Source organism: Pararge aegeria, chromosome 5 (genome assembly GCF_905163445.1).
Source record: "Pararge aegeria chromosome 5, ilParAegt1.1, whole genome shotgun sequence".
NCBI lineage: Eukaryota > Metazoa > Arthropoda > Insecta > Lepidoptera > Nymphalidae > Pararge > Pararge aegeria.
In genome coordinates, this window is record NC_053184.1 from 9,095,451 (window position 1) to 9,116,895 (window position 21,445).

General features: G+C 35.1%; 1 protein-coding gene across 4 annotated transcripts in view; it reads left to right on the forward strand.

The window, feature by feature from the left end:
• LOC120623593 (eye-specific diacylglycerol kinase) overlaps positions 1 to 21,445 on the forward strand; it is a 226,070-nt gene that overhangs the window by 72,296 nt on the left and 132,329 nt on the right. For 3 of the 4 annotated variants that reach the window (XR_005658727.1, XM_039889635.1, XM_039889637.1), the window contains exon 2: positions 5,543 to 5,711. Coding sequence is in view for 3 of the 4 variants with exons in the window: in XM_039889635.1 (XP_039745569.1) it covers positions 5,622 to 5,711 (90 nt within the window). In the remaining variant the exon portion in view is untranslated. Of the gene's footprint in view, positions 1 to 5,542; positions 5,712 to 21,445 lie in introns of those variants that run through there. The other variant, XM_039889636.1, reaches the window with a different exon arrangement.

The following is a 21,445-nucleotide window of genomic DNA, read 5'->3' on the forward strand; positions in this document are numbered from 1 at the left end:
AAACTGCCACACTCCACAGTTTAGCCCTCTAACATCTGAAACAGCATCATCACTTACAATCAGGTGAGATTGCACTCAAGGGCTAATTGTAGTGGAATAAATAAATTAAATAACTCAGTAGATAACATTTTCCCTTGAAATAGTCCAAAGAAAGTGACCTGTGAAAGCAACTTAACTTTTGCAATGATTTATGATGCATCTTTCTGTGCAGAGGATGTGAACTTAAGCAATTTTATTAGGTAGGTATAGGAAATACTGTTCCGTTCCATTCCGATGATAAACGACTGTTACTAGTTTGTACTGCACTGTGTACTTTTAGATGCTCCTCTGTAATTTGTTGTATGTTATTTGTGTTTTCTCGTTATTTGTGTTTCCTGTTTCCCTGGTATAAGTAGTCTAGAACACTACTTGCAATATCTTTATTTATGGAAACCTACGTATTTTAAATTGGTTTTTTTTTTTAAAAGCGGTTTTTCATAAAAAAGCTGCCTGTGAAAGTCTCCTAAAAATCTCCATATTTTTAAATCCTACTACAAGTTGGCCTTTGTGGCGGGCTAACCTGTGGAGTATAGCAGGTATATTTAACTCATAGTTCTTATTCGTTTTACGCGACATCGTACTTGAACGCTTAGTCGGTAGGGTGGGGCCGAAGCCTCCCACCAGACAAAATTAGCTTTGTCAGACGAATAGACGACGAGGTTTAGGAAACATGGGTTTAGTAACACACTATCGCTTAAATAAATATTATATATGATATATTTATGTATATATATGCATGTGTAGGTATATACTTTGATTAATTAACTGAAAAATCTAACAATTTTCTATAATTTTTGGCCTGACTTAGGAGTATACCCATGAACTCGTGATCCATCGATGAACTTACTTACCTCTAGACCAAAATGCACAACCAAATATTTAACAGTATTTGACATAGATTGGTAAAAATTTGAACATAAAAAGAAAATAAAAATTCTAATACCCTATAATCATTAAATAGCTTGATTTATTATGTTGACCATTAAACATTTAATACACCGTTTATAGTTATATTTTACGGTTTATTTACTTTTATGAATAATAACAAATTACCCACCGCCTTTGTTTTAATGAGCTGCTTTCATTACCTTACGGCACATATTATTATTATTATTATACAATCATGAAAAACCATAAATTGATTATTTAGCCTTTATTTATTTAATATTCGCTGATTATAATAAAGCCTCCATCTTTAAATACTGAAAAATTTGTTCAATTTAAAACAATCTTTTTGTAAAGTTTATTTTCAGACTGCTATGAAATTAATACAAAAGTACTTATGTAAACGAAATCTTTTGTTATTGCTCGTTTTTTGTATTTTTATATCTTTAAAACATACTTGACACTAAAAAGTTATGAAAATATTTTATACATTATAAGACCAGACAAAAAAATAGATTTAGAACGTTAAACTTCTTTTGTTTATCGATGAATCGAAACAGCACATAGGTACGAGTATAGGGAGTGGCGTGCACAGGGTTTTTCACCACGGTATGCATAAAGAAGGAAGGTGTCATAAAATGGAAAAATCCTTTGCATTTAAGAGTTATATATTTTTTTTTACGGTAGTCAGAGCTTTTGTACATGTATGTAGTGCACGCCACTGCATATAGGGTAAATCATCATCATCATCACATCAACCCACTGCCGGCCCACTACAGGGCACTCGTCTCCTCTCACAATGAGAAGGGTTTTAGGCCATAGTTCACCCCGCTGGCCCAGTGCGGATTGGTGGAGGTTTGAGAAAATTATGGAGAACTCTCAGGAATGCAGGTTTCCTCTCGATATTCAAACGTGAACCCGAAGTCCTAACCACCAAGCTATTACCGCTATGGATAAATGTTCGATTTTTAAACTTTAAAGTTCATAAGCATAGACCACATTAAGCGAGCGGTTGAATGCCCGCGTGCAGTCTGAAATAACATATTTTACGTATGCTGTTATTTCAAACAGTCGACTGATGGAATAATAATTGGATTTTGAAAAATACAAAACCGCCTTCATTTTACGTAAAGCAATCGATTCGCCACTAGGTACAAATAAAAATACGCAAATGCGCATACTTGGATGACCTAGTGTTCTTTTTAAATAGTAATTATAACTGGAAAGCCGGTATAGCCGCTCGCTTATGCGTCAACTGTCGGGAGAAATTTGCAGTGTGGATCCCCATTGCAGTCCTAATTCGTTCTTCTTCTTCTTTCGCGGGAAAGTTTATTATCCAAAATTTGGAAATTTTAATCTGTACATTTAAAAAATTAAAGGGACATTATTTTGTCTAAAAAAATAAGCTTTATGTTTAATATTTTGTGAAACTTTTTTAAGAACGTCCATCAATCATACTGAGTTTCGTTCGTTCGCTTATAAAATTCAACGGCGTGGAATACATAATATTGTTTACTTTGTCGCTTTGAAAAATTATGTAATTTTTTAGCGCGTGTAATATTCAGGTGTATCCTTGAGCAAGCAAGCCAAGCATATTTCATATAGACATTGTTCCCGACTCGTGCGTGACGTACGGAGATAGTATCTTATACGTCATCTTAAAATTGTATGCTTACAAGTGATAATTGTTAACTAAGTGATTATTTTATTATGGTTGTGAAATCGCAATGGGTGAATATGTTTTTTTTATACAATTAGGTTTATTAAAGTGTAGGTTTTTACGCTACATAATTTTATAGTAGTAGCAGTGATTTTGGCAATAGTTGCTAGTTGGCGTAGTTATAATTTACAACATGAAATAAATTGATTCAAATATTAAAAATTAATAAATATGATCTCGAGTGATAACTGTTTTTGAATATAATATTCGTTTTTTACACAATCTGGTTTTGTTATTCGTTAGGTATATATATATTTTTTTAATATTTGATAGTAATAACAATACCAATAGCAAAGTATAGTAATTTATAGTGGATTTTGGTAATAGTTTTTAATTTATGTAGTTATATTTTTTAATGAAAATATGAAAATATGTTTTTCGCAGTAAATATAAGAACAAAATAATTGGTTCAACGTTGAAAACTGAAAAAATAACTGTTTATAAGTAATTAGTGCGCATTTGCCTCCGGCGGCAGTCGGAAAATTTATGCAATCAATCTTCCTGCTAAATTTCTAACTCTACCACTTTTTGTGTAAATTATATGACGACTTAAGACGGCACTGCAAGTGCTTTTGGATCAAACGTCCTGGGTTCTTTTTTCTTTTTGATGACATTATAATCGTAATTCACTTTTAATTTTGTTACGTAAAAACCAGGGGATAGACAACTTGAATTTTCCTTTAACCCGAAACGCTTTAGTAAACTAAGCAAATAAATGGGTAAATAAAAATTAAACTAAAAAGGGCAAACGATATAAGAGTTTAAGACTACTAATTACTAACGTAATTTCGATAACGTTTCTTAGTTTTCTTAAGCGTCAACTTTGCTAGGGCCCCAGGTAAGACAGTAGTTGTAAATATTTAATTGTAACTAAAAGAAGTTAATTTTAGTAGCTTAGTTTACAGCTACTGGCTTTTACACACCAATAGTTGTACCACCGACTCGGCTGAAATTAAAGCAGTTGAGCTTTTTATAATGCAGCATAAAGCAACTTATTCATATTTTTGTGCCAGGCGACGACGATGACGGATAGACCACGAATAATGAACACTAAAAAACTTGATAATATAAAGTAAACATTTCAATGCGTTTAATTTCAGTCGAGTCGGAGTTGAGTCGACATAGTATGCCAGGGCCATAATAGCCAGTTCACTAACATAGCAATGCGTTACTACAGCTACTGGCCACGAGTAGATATATTGTCACATAATATTATGCTATGTCATGCAAACTCAAGTAACCTTCGTAGACTAAATGTATTCATTGGCTTTGAAGTTGCTTTGATTTAGCTGTTGTCGGTACATTTTAATGAATGTTTTAAATTGTTTTAAGTAATTTACTCACTGCTTCGACCAATAACATACTAGATATGCTGTCCGTCCGAAAGTAACCGTGGTAAATAAGTTCTCACCCGCGCATTATTAACCTATTTCCGTTAGTTTCTTAATGAGAAACAAAACCTGTTTGTGCTTAGAACAACTTCCGAAAACTCAATAAAAGTGCCAGAATAGAATAGTTTAAGTAATATTCAACACGTATTAATAAGGCTACGTTACCCATAATGTAATTTTATTAGTAAATATTTAATGAATCCGTAATAGATGTCCACTCACGATTTAACAAATTAATTAATCTTCGCGTATCGTTTTTAACTTGAAAACTATTAGTAGAGGAACTAACAACTAAAAGTATTTAAACACCAGGATTTCTTTCTTTAGCTTTAGTTAAAGACCGCATATTTAGTAGGTAGATATATTGTCACTGGATAGGCTGTTGTCATTTTATTTTCGTCCCCCATTTTGGCGCTGCGAGTTGTAAATATTAAAAGTAAGCGAGTGTCCAAGGAACGAAATGTTTTTTTTACATTAAAAATTGACAAACCAAGCCGGTGGTCACCTGATAAAAACATCGCCTATGAACAGGGCAAAACTTCGCAGGGCAACGAACACGTCCTACATTGTGCCGCTCGTGTCCATAAACCTGATGCATAAGTGTCAAGCCTACCGTGCCTGTAAATACACTGGTAACTACGCCCTTCAGGTAAGTGCAGCACAACACGAGCTCGTCTCGTATAATATAATATTTTCTTCAGACATTCGTCTGTCATGTTTGGCGCTTCAAATGGGACCAAATAAACACTTGTACAGAGTTTAAAAGTAATAGATCTCTTTCAAGGAAATACTATCGCTAGTCTTATTTCTACCGCTAATCAGCATTGTTGTGCTCTAGTCTGAAGGACGCGTAGGTACACCTCAGCAGGGCTAGCACGGGCGGGAGATAAAAATTATATCCCCGATTATATCCCCTGACAAGGGTTATAGTGAGCAGCGCAGTGGGCAGTGACCCTGCTTTCTGAGTCCAAGGCCGTGGGTTCGATTCCCACAACTGGAAAATGTTTGTGTGATGAACATGAATGTTTATCACTGTCTGGGTGTTTATATGTATATTATAATTATTTATGTATGTTATTCATAAAAATATTCATCAGTCACCTTAGTAACCATAACACAAGCTACGCTTACTTTGGGGCTAGATGGCGATGTGTGTATTGTCGTAGTATATTTATTCATTTATTTATTTACAAATATATTATTTGGATATTATTTCCACTAGTGCGCCAGTGCTCTGAGAGTTGATAAAGCTGTGGTAGGCGATAAATTTATATCGTTTTCCCGGGGATATAATTGTCTCCTGCCCAGGTGGTAAACACACGGCGGAATTTTGTAAGACGTGTCCGTTACTCTGCGAAGTATAACTCTGACATTATAGGCGATGGTTTTCAACCATTCGGTGAGGCAATTGCTTGCTCCGTAAAAAAAAATTGGCAGCCGGTTCAGTGTTAGTTATGAAAGTGAGTGGATATGGTGGACACCGCACTGACTGTTGTTTGTGTTGTAGTGTTGTTGAGCGTGGCGGCCGGAGCGGGCGGCGGGGCGGGCCCGCGACATGAGCGGCGCAGCAGCCCGCCCCGCCCGCCATGCAGCGCCTGCGCACCACATTCAAACGGTCCCGTACGCCCACGCCACAGGATATGAAGACGCAGAGCAGCCTCGAAGTGCCCAAGCAGGTATGACCTTTCTATCAATTAATTCAAGTCAATTTCGTCGGAGTTTGTATGACTAGTTTTGAACCTATTCGGGGCCATTAAGACCTTTATATGACCGGATTTTGTTTCCGTATTTCATTTTTATGCATTCTTAGTAGTCAAGTTCTTCATAAATTTAATTCAATGTGTTTTATCTACACAGATGTGACTGAATAAACTACGGTATAAATAAATATTTAAAAGCAACCAAGCACTTTATTCTATGTTAAAATTTTATTAATATCTAAGGAAAACGCATCTAGCTGAGATTCATTCATCAGGTGATCAACCCGTTTCCGGCTCCCTACAGGGCATAAGTCTCCCCTCAGAAAGAGAAGGGTTTGGGCTGTAGGCCATTCTGGCTATTTGTGTTTTTGTAGACTTTACATGACTTTCAAAATTGAATTATTATTTATTTCAATTAAGTAGGCCTAGTTTATAAACGCTTTTCAAACGTCAAGTCAGTTTGTTTGTGGTGATTCTACCACCGTTTCGGAAGGCTGATTACATCGAGAAGAGCCAGCAAGAAACTACACAGATTGTTCTTTTCCAACATGATTTTACAGTTTAACTCGTACAATCTTTAGAATTTCTTGTGAGAGATGAGAGCGGAGCTTCCGAACGACAAGTGTGCTTCCAAGCAGACTTGTCGTTAAGAAATCCATCCAAATGTGTTTTTAATACATTAACTTACCTAAAGGTAGGTAGACTTTCGGTATCATTTTATAAAATAATAATATACCCGTCCCCACGTAGGATTTCTGTACTTTTTTCAGACGATTTGCCGATAACACTAATTTTTTATTACTTATTTATTTTATTTGTACTGAATTATAGCGGCCGCTCTCATAGATGTATAAACTGTGGAAGTAGGTAGCTCTCATTTTCCAACGGGCGTATAAACAAATTACTCAAAAGCGGGCAACACATTGGTTGCTCCTCTTTTGCTACACGGGGGACGGTAATTACTATGTTAATATGTTTGCTCGCAGAACGTATAGTGTTTACCTAGAGGTCATTGTTGTGGTTGCGCGTTTTGTTAATGTTTATGTTAAAAAATAATGTTCTCGAATTCCACAAAACCGCACTTGGCCAGCGTGGTGGACTATTAGCTAAGCCCTTTACATTCTGGGAAGGGACCCGTGTCTTGAATTGGGCTGCTAATCGTTTGTTAATGATGATAAAATAACGTGGAACGTATGGTCTAAGAAGACTTTTATGAGAATATCGTACAAAAAACCTTACATCCAGTTTTAACAAAGTTTCTAAGTTCACAAGCAATTTGCACGTGACCTAAGTAGTGGGAACGTAAACTTATAGGTAGCGTGTAAGTAGTTTTGAACTTGTAAGCAAAATGGGCAATTTTTACTTGCGTTCAAGTAAGGAGTCACAAGCAACATTCGGGGGAACCTGTCTAACGCTTTACGATGTCTTTTGACTTGCAATCTCTAACAATGTTTCTGATGCAAGTGACTTGCACCCAGATATGACGACAGCATGGGCAATTTGGGTATTTATAAGTTCTGAATTTTTGCTGGTATGGTTGGTTACCATCCTAGTGACAAAGCGTGGCGCCAAGCGAATTAAGCGTTCCAATACGTAGTCGTGCACAAACCAATAAGGTATATGACTAACAGGTTAGCCCGTTACTATTTTAGATTGCATTATAACTTTCAACCAGGTGAGATTGCAGTCAATGGCTAACTTGTAATGGAATAAAAAAAGAAAGAAATAGATATGGCGTTATACGTTCTACACGTAAGAACTCGCTCAATGGGCGGCGCGCTCACGCGGCTTTAGATAGCTTCTATAGTTTACCCGCATAATATGATAACATCGTAGATGGCGGAAATTGCCTGTCTGGGTTAATATTTTATGATGTCGTCGGTTAGACATATTTGATAGGATATAATATTCACAATGTCATAGTTCGCAGTAACTGGAACATTCTCATTTACATAGGTAAAGGCTCGAAGTCCAAAAACTGTTGAATAATTTAGCTTTTAGTCCGGACTTCGGTATTAGGTACCTATACTAGAGCAGTAGAGGAATTTGAAAACAATTATAAACTTAATGCCAATTACACTGTAGTTAAAAGAAAAGTAATATATATTTATGAACCCGCTGTAATGTTATTTACAAGACAAAGCAAAACCCACTACAAAATAAATGACTTTTTGAATGAATCCAAGAATAAATATTTCCGCAGATTTAAAAGGTTATCTGTAGAAATAAAGCTTCCGACATTACTAACTCGAAAATTTCTATACATATTTTTACTTATTAACCCCTATTTCACTGCTTTAAGGGCATTAAACCTCCCATGTTTCAAAATAAAACATAACCTGTGTATGTAACTGTAAAAGCTTCTTACTAACTGTGAAAGTTAAAATCAGTCCAGTCGTTTCTGAGATGAGGAAGAAGTCAGCCTTAGTGAATAAAATAATCAATAATACCTTATACATATAAAATTTATGTGCTAAGTATTTTCAATTATATTTATATGTATAGATTATTAAATTTAAATAATTCAAATAGGTAGAACTAATAATTGTATCTTGTTTTCTACGTCATCTCTTTCTTGCAAAAAGTATTCTGCCCTCATAACTTAAAAGCATGGTGCAAAGCACCCATTAATATTTAGGTTATAAGACAGGACCACGGATTTTTTCTATTTAATAGAATACAAACAAGTGTTAACGCACTTTGACACAAAATACGTCTTTTGTTTTATTCTTCTTAGCAGGTTACTGACGTTACGTTTGTTAAGATTAACTGTGCAATCGTACCTTATGACGTCTCGTTTTTTTCTTTATTTTTACCAACCAAACCTCATTTGCAAAAATTGTGCGCGCGATTTCAGTTTCTTTGATGAGTCTCCGGTTAGGCAAAGGACCTTCCAAATGTATTTAAACGACTTTTTTTAACCATCAAGAAATGAATATAAAAATGGCTTTCATATTTATAAATTTGTCGTGTAACAGAAGTGTTGTGTACACACAGACCCCCATCTCTTATAGGAGTATGTGATTCAGACATGAAACCCACCACGCTGCTAGAATGCGGGTTGGCGGGTTTCATGGGTTTAGTTTCATTAATGCACCATAGTTTGGTATTTTGTTCTCATCGATGCCCGCTTGCGTTATTGACATCTCTTCTTTGATAAGTGAACAAAAGTAAATTAAAATCTCTTCAAGTCTACAAGGTAGCTCACTTTTAAAATGAGATATGAACAGTTCAAATGGGGATTTTATTCCGCACTGCACCGGAACTTTCTTTCTGTAGCCGAAAGTTAAAGCCAGATCGAGATAGAAATCAGGACGGGTAGAATTTTCATTCAGACTCCGTGCAGCTCGCTAAATTAAAACGACTGATTGCAATATCTCTATCGAGCAAGAAATTGGAACACGAGAATAGTTGGACTAAATAATTTTACTATTATATACGCTTACGTTAAGCCCACCAATCTGCACTAGAACAGCAAGAGCGTGGTGGGGCAGAAGGACTGTGCCCAGCTGTGGGACATTTATAGGCTGATGATTTGATGATGAACATTTATAGAATGATGCCTGCCATTACCTATATATACTAGTGATTAGAGCAATAAATCTCTTACCTTTTAGCAGAAATCATAAAAAAGTTGGAATTAAGATAAAATAGATAAACCTCTTAAACAGCTAACCCTTGAATCGGAAATTAATAATAATAATAATAATAAAGCCTTTATTTCCAACCGTGAAACATTCGCATTCGTGTATTGGATAGAAGCAGGCGTTACTTTGCGGAAATCCATGATATATTATGAAAATTAAGCTTAATTTGTTATACTCCGCGAAAAGCAGGAAAATCTGTGTGGTGTAATTTATAATTTCTTCAATCCTTATACTCCACACCAAACAGATCTTCGGCAATATACCCTCTACGCACGTTTCGCTCCGAAACCGAGCGTCCTCAGGAGATGTTGACTTTACAATGAATAATTGTAAAGTCAAACGCCCATGGAATGCCCATTTTTGGGCATAGGCCTCCGCCATACTTTTTCATCTATTTCTCTCTCTCGCCAGCCTTGTCCAGGTAGCCCCAACAGCCTTGATAATGTCGTCATTCCAGCGACGCCGCGGCCGTCCTCTCGGTCGGCGATTTTCGCTGAATCTAGGAAATTAGCTACATAATAACTTTAATTTTCTAAATTATTTATAAACACAAATAATCTAAAAAAAACCTTGTACCGTAATAAAATCTAAAACGTTTTCGAAACTACCTCAGCTGGCTGGATGCTGGCAGCATTGCCCCTTTGAATGGCGTAACTAATTCTTTGGCCAAGGTAACTGCCAGCTATAGGATCACTGGTACACTCATTAATTCGGTACATAATAAAGATTTTAGATGACAGTGTTCCTAAATCCAGAGATTTTGTCCTTACAGTTTGAAAGATGGAAAGACAGACGAAACAGTGCAATTTTACTTATGCATCTATATCAATACTAAAATTACTACAAAGATGTAAAGTCTGTGAGTTTTTGCAATTGTCGGGTGTAATGTCTGGATCTAAAGAACCGATTTTGGAAATTCTTTCACCAATATAAAGCCACATTATTTATGAGTACCAAAGGCTACATATATTTACCTTATAACTGAAAATAACTTTTCGTATTAGTAGGATTTGCAAACTAAGTCGGAGAAAAACGTTTCTTACGAACGCTGCCTTAACTATATGATATTTTATATGATTGCGTTCTATAGAAAAGTTGTGGAGCTTGATAATGCCTACAAAAAGTCATTGAAAAAATATGTATGACTTTTATATATATTTAAGTTACAAAAAGAAGAATATGAAACCTTAGGTCATGTTTTTTGGTCATAATATCAAAAATTAGAATTCATTGTATTCTTAATTCTTATCAAAATAAGTAAATTTATCGTCTCAAGTATTTAAAACAGAAGACTTTTCCGTTTAAATGCATATAATTTGGACGAATGGTTAAAAAGAAAATACGAGATAGGTATCGAAACCGCGACCATATCGTAATCTTTTGAGTGATATTAATTCTATTAAACGGTTTTTTATATGTTCAACAATCAATGTTGGCTTACGAGTATATAGGGTAGGAACTCCTTAAGGACCATTTTATATTCATATATTACCAAATAATAAAATTATATCTAATACGGTATATAGAGAAGTTTGAACAATAAAAATTAATATTATATTGTATTCGATTATGATCATTTCATTCAGTAAATTGATACCTGGTGCAATGGGATGCAATTTCATCACGAGTAAAAATGTTTAACGCCCAATGAAGTGGGCACGGGTCAGCTATAATATTACAAAGCTTTTGAGTTCGTTTGGTTGAACGCGCTAATCTCAGAAACTGCTCTTTCAAATTGTTTTTTTTATGTTTGTAGTATCGTCTTTAGGTACTCTCTCTCTCTATTTTTTTGTTATCACCATCTTCCAGTAAATTTAAATTAAGCTATGAAGCTAGAGCAATTCACACCCAAGCTTTTTTTATCGTTTAAATAATCCTTAATATTATAATAGGATTTTTTTGTAAGCTTACGTTTTATATAAACTTTGAACTTATTGAGAGACATCTCAAAGATTTCATTTGGTAATTTGTTATAAAATAATATACAACTGCCCTTGAATGAATTTGCAATTTTGTGTAGCCTAGTAAACTGCACAACGAGTTTATTTTTGCTTCTAATATTTATATTGTTACAGTGCATTTTCTTTTTAAATTTTGATATATTTTTATGAACATAAATTAAATTTTCATATATGTACTGACTATGCACCGTCATTGTTTTAACTTCTTTAAATTTATCCCTTAATGACTCTCTTGGGCCCATTTTATATATCGCACGAACAGCCCTTTTCTGCAGGACGAAAATAGAATCTATATCAGCAGCATTACCCCATAATAAAATGCCATAGGACATAATGCTGTGAAAATAACTAAAATAAACAAGCCTAGCAGTTTCTATGTTTGTCATATGACGAATCTTTTTTACCGCGTATGCTGCAGAACTAAGTCTGTTCGCTAAATTATTTATATGTGGGCCCCATTGAAGCTTAGCATCTAAAGTTATTCCTAAAAAGATTGTTGATCCAACTCCTCATTATTAAGTTGTACAATGGTTTTTACTTGTTTAACATTCGGTAGTGTGAAATTAATACTCTTCGTTTTTTTTCCGTTAAGAGCTAAGTACTACTTTAGCGAGACATATGTTTACATCGTCAAGATTTTTTTCACGACGTTTAATTTTAAACATCAATGATGTATCATCAGCAAACAATACTATCCCGTGATTGTACTCAGCTAGATAAGGAAGGTCATTCATGTAAATGAGGAATAGGAAGGGTCCTAATATAGATCCCTGGGGGACACCAATTTGCATAAATGAACGTGGTCGTGGTTGCAATTGTGAACTATATAACATTGCACTACTACTACTACTACCAATACACGTTCTAAAACAGTCTGCGACAAATTAATTTATATCTCTTTTAAGTTTGACTCATACGCGGACGAAGTCGCGAGGCACCGCTGGTATTTTTATAAATAGTTAATTTTCAACTGAATCATTCCCGTTTTATAAAAAAGAGTTGTAAATGTAAATAAATAAAATAAATAAATATACTACGACAACACACGCATCGCGACCTAGCCCCAAAGTAAGCGTAGCTTGTGTTATGGGTACTAAAGATGACTGATGAATATTATTATGAATTATATATTCATAAATACTTAGAAAATACATATAAACACCCAGACACTGAAAAACACTTATGCTCATCACACAAACATTTTCCAACTGTAGGAATCGAACCCACGGCCTTGGACTCAGAAAGCAGGGTCGCTGCCCACTGCGTTAGTCGGCCGTCAAATGTAAATTAAATTTACCATTACAAAGGTTAAATATATAATGCACGGTCCTATAAATTTTCAGCACACTATTGCTTCGTTTCTTGTTCTCATATTATGTAACCTAAATTCAAATAGCATAACTAACAAACGTAGGTCAATCAACATGTTTTGGGATCACTGACTTATATGAAATACGTCAGTGTTTGAGATGCTCGAAATCTTAACAATAGAACGCACTTTTATTTATGTTTTTAAAAAGTTATGTGTGTTCATGTTTCTTTTTATTTAGTTTTAAATAGTTTATTATAGGTTATATTTATAAAACAATTAATTTAAAGATTAAAGCATTTAAGATTTATAAACAATACCAAAAATTTATTATATTGTTTACCTGCTATGTTAAAGTATAGAAAAATTTTAAAAAGCAAATTTATTAAATATATTTAACCCGATAAGCTAAGTGTATCATTTAAAAAACGATGTTCATTTTGCTACAACTCTTCCAGCGCTTTTTATTTAAACCGGAAGAAGAAGAAGAAGAAATACTTTATTGCACACAAACATCAGAATATACATAAAATATAGAATTAACTGCGTAGGTTAACTGCGAACCTTAACGCGTTACGTTTTATTTCGATTTTGATGTAACTGAAGAATTAAGTTTACTACGGTTCCAATCAGCATTAGGAGATTCAGCTCCATCTCCTAAAACAGTTAGTAGGTAGATGGTTTGCTGACTTCAAAACTAATTAAAATCAATCACAAAAATCGGCACAGAATCAACAATGCACAAAATTTTAAACGTCCGCATGTTTTGTGAGTCGGCATAACAAATATTGTTATCACAAAAATATACCGAGGTAAACAATGTTTTCCAACTTCTGTTCGGCATTAATTTCACTAGGTTTACACGTAAGTTTACGACCCTTGTCAATAGCAAATTTTATTAAAACTTCTGAATGTTTGCTATTGTTTCCTACCCTTGTTTTGCTTATATAAATATTGCCAAACCATTTAACTATTTTTATTTAGCAAAGTAGAGGCTTAACTAGAGTAGTTCCGTAGCGTATATACACCCTCTCTCTGTCTATAATATAATATAATAAACATTTATTGAAACTAAAATGTTACACAGAATATCAATACAATAGTAGAAAGAAAAAGAAATACAACACAAAAAGTAAAACAATTTCACATGAATTGGTTAACATATTAAATTTGTAAAGCTGAATGCACATAATATTGATATTTGCCTCTTATTATTGATAACCTGTGGACCCCACACTAGGTGACCTGTATCGTGGGGCCCAGTTAATAGATTGCCAAAATTGATTGCTCGGCCAAAAAAGAGAAATTGATGAAGGTGACAGTTTTAAATAAAGGCATTAATGAAATAAGAAACGAATAAAATAAACAAATTAGCCTGTGTATATAATATAGTTGCTAATAATAAGATATTTATTATTTCTACATATTTAAAATGGTAAGATAAATAAATATATAAAATTTTACTGTACGAATTTTAATATCTTTTCAGTGTCATCGTATCCAAGTGTGTTGAGCCAAAATGTTAACTTTTCCCTAGCCTTCTTTACAGTTAGGTCCTTAATATCTATATATTTAAGAATACTATTGTAGACATGTGCATCAATATACGGGAAAAAGCGTCTGGCAAATGCTGTTTTAAGTCGTGGTAAGTTTGCTTTGTATACTCTTTTTTTCGAAACTTTGCTATGATTTGGGGCATTAACCATTTCCTTGTGTTTCAAGAGGGTTGTTTTTAAAATAAAAAGTTGACGAACATTTAAAACCTTGGCTTCTTTATAAAGAGCGGCAGTGGGAAACGCGTATGGTTTTTTCAGCATAACCTTTAGCACAGATCTCTGTGCTCTCTCAAGTTCAATCATGAATGTTTTTGTTGCACCTCCCCACGATGGTATACAGCAGGTAAGCAGTGATTGACACAATGACTTGTAAACTAATATTAGTATTTTATGATTGGATATATTTCGCAGTTTCTTCATTATGCCAATAATTTTACGTGTTCTGGTTGCAAGAGCCTGGATGTGAGCTTGAAAGGAAAGATTGTGATCAATATAAATTCCGAGGTATTTAGTCACGTTCACTTTCTCAATCTGTTCGCAATCGCAAGATTGGTTTAAGCTTTTGCAACAGTGAATTTCTATGCTTGGTATTATTTTCGGGGCAGAGGAAGCTGTTTTATGAAAACAAAGGTAATTAGTTTTCTTTACATTCAGAGTCAAAAGATTACTTTGCAGCCATCCATTAACTTTCGAAATACCTATCTGCGCAAAATTGTAAGTTTCCTCCCAGGTCGATCCATGGAATAACAACGAAGTATCGTCTGCATAGCAGATAATAGTGGCATTTTCCAGCAGTAATTCATGGATGTCATTAATATATAGTATAAAAAGGGTAGGCCCTAGAATGCTTCCTTGAGGGACTCCAAAATTAGTTATTTGTGGCTGACTAGAGCAGTTATTAATTTTTAAGCATTGCTTTCTATCGTTTAGATACGTTGTAAACCATTGAAGAGGTATTCCCCTAATTCCAGTTTGTTCTAGTTTCTTTATAAGTAACTTAATCGAAACTGTATCAAACGCTCTAGCGAGGTCTAAGAACACTCCTATACAATGTTTATTATTATCCAGCAGACTAGCTACTGAGGTTGAAAGCAGAAGCGTGGCGTCCTCTGCCGATTTATTTCTTCTGAAACCGAATTGATGATCAGAGATGATGTTCCGGGATTCAAGGTACTTAACTAGTCTCTTATTTACAACTTTCTCCAAGAGTTTTGGTATAACTCCAAGCAGTGAAATGGGGCGATAGTTTTCTGGTGTGTCTTTCGGCCCCGATTTGTGTATCGGGCATATTAGTGCGGTTTTCCAAATTTCGGGAAAAGTCCCTGTTGATATGCTTAGGTTAAATATGTCAGTTAGAGGTTTTAATATTTCCTTTTTAATTTGTTTGATCAATTCATTATCAATGTTATCTATGCCAGGAGCTTTTTTGTTATCAAGTTGCAAGATCAACGATTCTATTTCAGCTTCATCTGTTGGCTGCATGTAGAAAGAGTCTCTCTGGGTTTTTGCTAAATTAAGATTAGCAGCCAGGCTATCTTCATTTTCATTACTGCTTTTCAAAATATCATCCGCTAATTTGTGCCCTAATGTAGCATAATATTCACCGCACATAGTCAGTGAGTGCGTGCCGTTTTTAGAAGATTTTAGGTTTAGTAGCTCTACGGGCTCTGACCTAGCTTTTGTTAAGTGACATATATTTTTAAGCGATTTCCAGAGTTTTTTTGGAGACTTGCTGTTTTTCTCCAGCTCATATTCCTCGAAACTGGCCTTTAGGTTACGTAAAAGTCTGTTGCAGAAATTGCGGTACCTTGTGTATGTTAACTTAAGAATACTGTTACTCGGATCTGCTTTGTGCTGTTTGTGCAGTTTATCACGGTGCCTCATGCATCGAATGAGACCCGGTGTTATCCACGGTTTTAAGTTATATTTAGAACGGCTTAAATTTACTATAATAGTGTGTTTATTTATTACGCCCATCAGTAAGCTAAGGAATAATGGTACTGCTACATTAATGTCACTGCAGCTGGAAATCTCAGCCCAGTTTGCGATGATAAGTTCGTTTTTAATAGCGTCTATATTTCTTTTAAACCTTTTACGGGGTAGACGATTTTTATATCGAACATTTTTGAGAGCTAGTCCACAGAGGACGATGTTATGGTCCGTAATGTCAGATTCACATACTATGCCAGTAACTGGACCACTAGTTTTGACCATAATGTGATCCAAACAAGCCCTACCCCTTGTTGGAAGTGTAATCGCGGGGATAAGACCATGTTCTGCGTTCAGACATAAATACTCTGTATTCAATCCAAGGTTATTTGACGTAATATTTATATTAATGTCGCCGCACAGAACTAAGTTTGGCTGCTCTTTTATCGTATGTAAAAGATCATCCAAAGATTCTAAAAATTCATTAGAATGACTTACAGACGGCGATCTATATATTCCGAGAATTGTAATAAGGTTTCCTACTTTGACCTGTAGGCAGTCATAGTCAGCAGTGCGGGGTTCCTGCACAGACGCACTATACGAATTTTCAATGTATATAACTACTCCACTATTTTGATTTCTCATGGTGGTGGTACTATAAGAGGTATAACCAGTAATTTGAGGTATGATTGAGGACTCATTAAGCCAGCATTCACTTAAAACTATAGCGTCTATTTTTGTTTTAAAACGTGAAAGAGTTGCATAAAAGCTATCAAAGTTTTTATCCAGACTTCGTATGTTAAAGGCCCGTATTTTGAAATTAAGTTCTGGGCTCAAACTAAAATTACAAATCTCAGGAGAAGAGAAAGAGTGACAATTTATTTGCAATTCGTCTAACTCAGCACTAATGGTATTTGTATCGCCTTTTAAAATTTAATATTAGGTAAATAAAGGTTAAAGTGAGATTAGGGTTGAATATTGTCACTCTAAAAGGTCCATTGTAATAAGTGTATAGATACGGGTTGATATTAAAATTATTTGTACATTTAAAAAATCGAGCAAATTTCCAAATTAATAAAATATAAATTTCATGGTGTAATATATTTAGTGATAATAAAATGTGTATAAATAAAAATAAATAGGGATTTAGTTTTGATAGCCGCGTAAATATGATAAATAAAAGATAAATGTTTTTCTTAATATCGTAACACAAGTAAATAGTTAACCAATGGATATTACATAGACTTCCATAAACACAACAATTGTAAATGTTTTTTATAATGTAACCGTTCGAAGAATAATGGCATGGCCCTAGACGAGAAGATAGATCATGGCTCCCAAACCCGAATGCCGGAGCAGAAAAATAATGCAGGGACGTCACAGTAACAAGGCGTTTTCTTGAAAAACTTACATTTCCTGTTTTATGCCGAAAGGATAGCAATGAGATCATCCTGACTACGTATTGGACGAGCCGGCTTGCCTTCACGATGCCTGACGAATATAGTCCCCTGAGAACACCAGCAGTGTAAGAAGCCCAGTTGTTTGGCTTTAGATCGTGCTTCACGAAAAAGTTCGCGGTTTTGCTTAGTCAGCCGCTCATTATAGAATATCTTTTGGGCAGGACCTGGTATGTCGATGTCTGCGCTTGTTATGTTCCTCCTTGTTTTGGCTGCTTTTATTATTTCATCCCGTTTTGACCGGCGAAGTAACCGGATAACCACTGGCCTAGCAAACACTGGCCTATATATATATGAAATATACATATATTTACATATATATATACGTAGGGTGGAATTTTCCAATGCCACCCGAAGGGAAGGTACTCTTAATACTGTAGATATCTGTATATTCATATAATACATTCTTATAAGTCAAGGGCGTTTGTGCACTCATTCGTATTCAATTCGTTTTCGTAATTCGTAAAAATATTCGAAATAGCCTTCTTAATAAAGTTGCGGTTGTTTGTGCACTGGATCATAAAAAACCCATTACCGGCGTACTTCAGGCCACGAGAATCCTCCCACAATGCGAAGGGGTTAAGGCGTTGGCTGAGTGCGGATTGTTGGACTCCACACAACTTTGAGAACATTATATGGAGAACGCTCAGGCTTGTAGGTCTCCTCACGATGTTTTACTTTACAAGTGATATTTAAATTGCTTAAAAAGCACATCAAATGTAGTAAAAAGTTAGAGCTGGAATTCAAACTCCCGAAAGTGAAGCCTAGGTTCCTATCCACTAGGCTATCACCGCTTCACTTGTTTGTGCACTTAAACGTATTCAATTCTTATTTTTATGATGAATGTTTTATGATATTCACACAAAACTCCAATATGAATCGAAAACGAATTGAATACTAATAAGTGCACTACCCTAACAGTGCATCAGAAATATCTTGGTGAAAACTTCACTGTGCGTTCTAACAGTTTAAAATTATGTAAAACAAAGAACTTAACACTCATGAACTAGTTCCTAGCAGTTGTAATAATACAAATGCAAGTCTCTGAAAAACGTACAAAATACTTGACCTTATTTTATGTGTTTTCTAAACTAGCATAATTGCCTAGTCCATTTTTTCCCACCCGCCTATTTTGTGCACCCTTGAACTTGGCCCCGTTATTTCATTCACCTACTTTTTTGGATATAGAAAATCAAAAAGAAAGTTATCTGTTTGGATTTTAACAATGCAGTTTTTCCCTTGTATAGGTACCTATAAAAGCAGTTAGCTTGGCATTCCAACAGAAAGTGCAGGTACACAAAATAACTCCTGCTGTTCGATTAAGTGAGTTTTCCAACAAACTGCCAGTTGATTGATTCCATATCAATATTCCATACAAACGATATTATTTACAAAACTAGGTAAAAGAGACAATAGGTATGGACTTACGAGTAAATCTCTATTTTGATAAAAGACTAATTTCGTTATAATAGAGCATTGGAAATATTATCCACTTTCTAATTATACTTATATAGTTTATACGCTAATTTTATAAAACAAAGCCGTGATAAAGCGAACTCATGTTCAGGGTATGCGAAAATATTATTATTATTACCCGGCACTCAATGCACAGTAGCCCGGCTGCGGTCCCGACGTTTGACGGGTTAAGCGAACGCTCGGCCCAGCTACATGGTAGGCGGAGTGGGGGATGTTAGATTTTATTTTCGTTACGGAATTTCTTGATTCGGTCGACGCGACCAAATCCCGCGATAAAAGCTATGCAAATAGCTTAAAAACATGCCGCCTAACTGTCACTTATGAGCCCAAAACGTACCCAAAACACAAACACTGGCGCTAGTGTCCTTTTGGATTGCTAGACCTAGCCGTTGGGATAAATAAGCGCCAGGTCTTGGTTCACCGGATGATGACCATAATTGCAAACTTATCATAAATAGGGATGACGCGCCACCATCAAAATTAAAAAAAAAATCGTTTAAAATCTATTAGCAACTGTCAGAATGAAGAAGAAATAGGCTGACGCTTCATCAACACTTACTAGATCGAAAGTGTAGATGTGGCCTATTAACTTATTTTTAAAGGTACCCATATAGTAACGATCATAAAACTCAGAATGTCATACCAGAATGCAACAGTGTGCCATACCTTAGCCATTTGTGTGAGAAAAGGGAAGCAGATCGCTTTGCTCGAGTTTTTGTGATATTGGCGATTTGGGATATTGGTGACACAGTAGGGATGAATCTTACGGTGTGATGGTGAAATATTGAAGAGGGAAAAAGATCGGATAGTTCCTGAGCTCACTCTCCAAATTATGTCCTGTAACGTGAACATATTTCGGAGGGATAAAAAATCTATGAGTGTAGATCTACCGTCCGTAGTTAGTTAGTTTCTAAGGCTACTGTATTATACTGTTTTTATTTCCACCTTTGAGGCTTTGATACGTTTGACACGCTACACAAGCGTACCTCCATACACAAAGGAGTACAAAGTGTCACGTATCGGGACATAGTCAAAGGTTAAAAAAGTTATAAGTTACCCATGGTTTATGCCTCATGGACTCTATTCGCGTATACAGTAAACTCAACCAAAGTTATAAATACGATTTAGCGAGAAGGTAAATTTTTCTTTTGCATATTTTCCGTAAGCTTCACCCCTTATTCTTTGTTACTTGTCGGTGCTAGTTCTGCGCCAAAGATTTTTTTTATTCTTCACCAATTGCAGACATACACAAAGTTACAGCAGTCCTCTTTTATAACCGCTGTTGCCGCTATGGCTGCTGTAACTTTGTGTATGTCTGCAATTGGTTGAGAATTGACGCCATTTTAGTGCTCTTAGTGTGATGCTCGAATTCGAATGTCCAAGGAACCTAATTTGAAATGACTAAAAACACTATATTTTTAGTTCCATAGAAACTCGCATTCATCTTAATGACTAGGTTGCTTTGTAGCATCCGGCTCCGCTTTCATCTCTCACGAGATAGAAAAATGAATGTTAAAATGTAAATTGTTGATGTTGGAAAAGAGCAACTGCTGAGATTCTTGCCGGCTTCTTCTCGGAAGAGTCTGCCTTCCGAACTGGTGCTTATATTAAGCCTACTTGAAATAAATGAATTTTGAATTTGAATTAAATATTTGGCGCTTAAGAGTATGTCATTTACTACAAAATTACTTAAAAATTAGTACCTAGGAAGACCTACATGCGATCCCGCTTCACACTCGCGTGATTGGCGTGAATCGCTTCGTGAATCGAGCGTGAATTTAGGGCGAGCACTAGCAACTTAAATGTCACTATCATAGGTTTGCATATTATATGTTTAGTATGCATTAAACTTATTTTTTTATAATCCGCGATATCCAGTAAAGTCTGTATGGTGTATTGAACAAAATCACACAAATCTCTCATCGTCACTACACATTCGCTGGGCCATTGTGTAGTTATGTCCACATTTTCTGAAGTGCAGAGACATGTGTGAGACATATGTGAGACATTTTTGAAAATCTGTGTGGTTTTCATTCTTTTATATCACTTCCGTTATGTTATATAACGGAAGTGATATAAAAGAAGCTCAAAAAATTTGGTATCCCCCAAAAATTTGGTAGTCCCCAAATTTTTTTTTGGTATATTAGTTACAAAACATAATTTAATATTTATCAGTGGTTTTCCTTTCTGCCAAGATTAATAATTCAAATAGCTTGAACCGTTTGCATAGGCAATATAATAGGTATAGCTAGAGCAAGTAATGTTGACTAATGTGGAAACAAAATAAAATAATTAGGCCATAATTAAGAGATTTATATATTTCTCTTATAGCGAACTAGTTCATTTATTAAGTACGGTTTTTATATAATGTTACT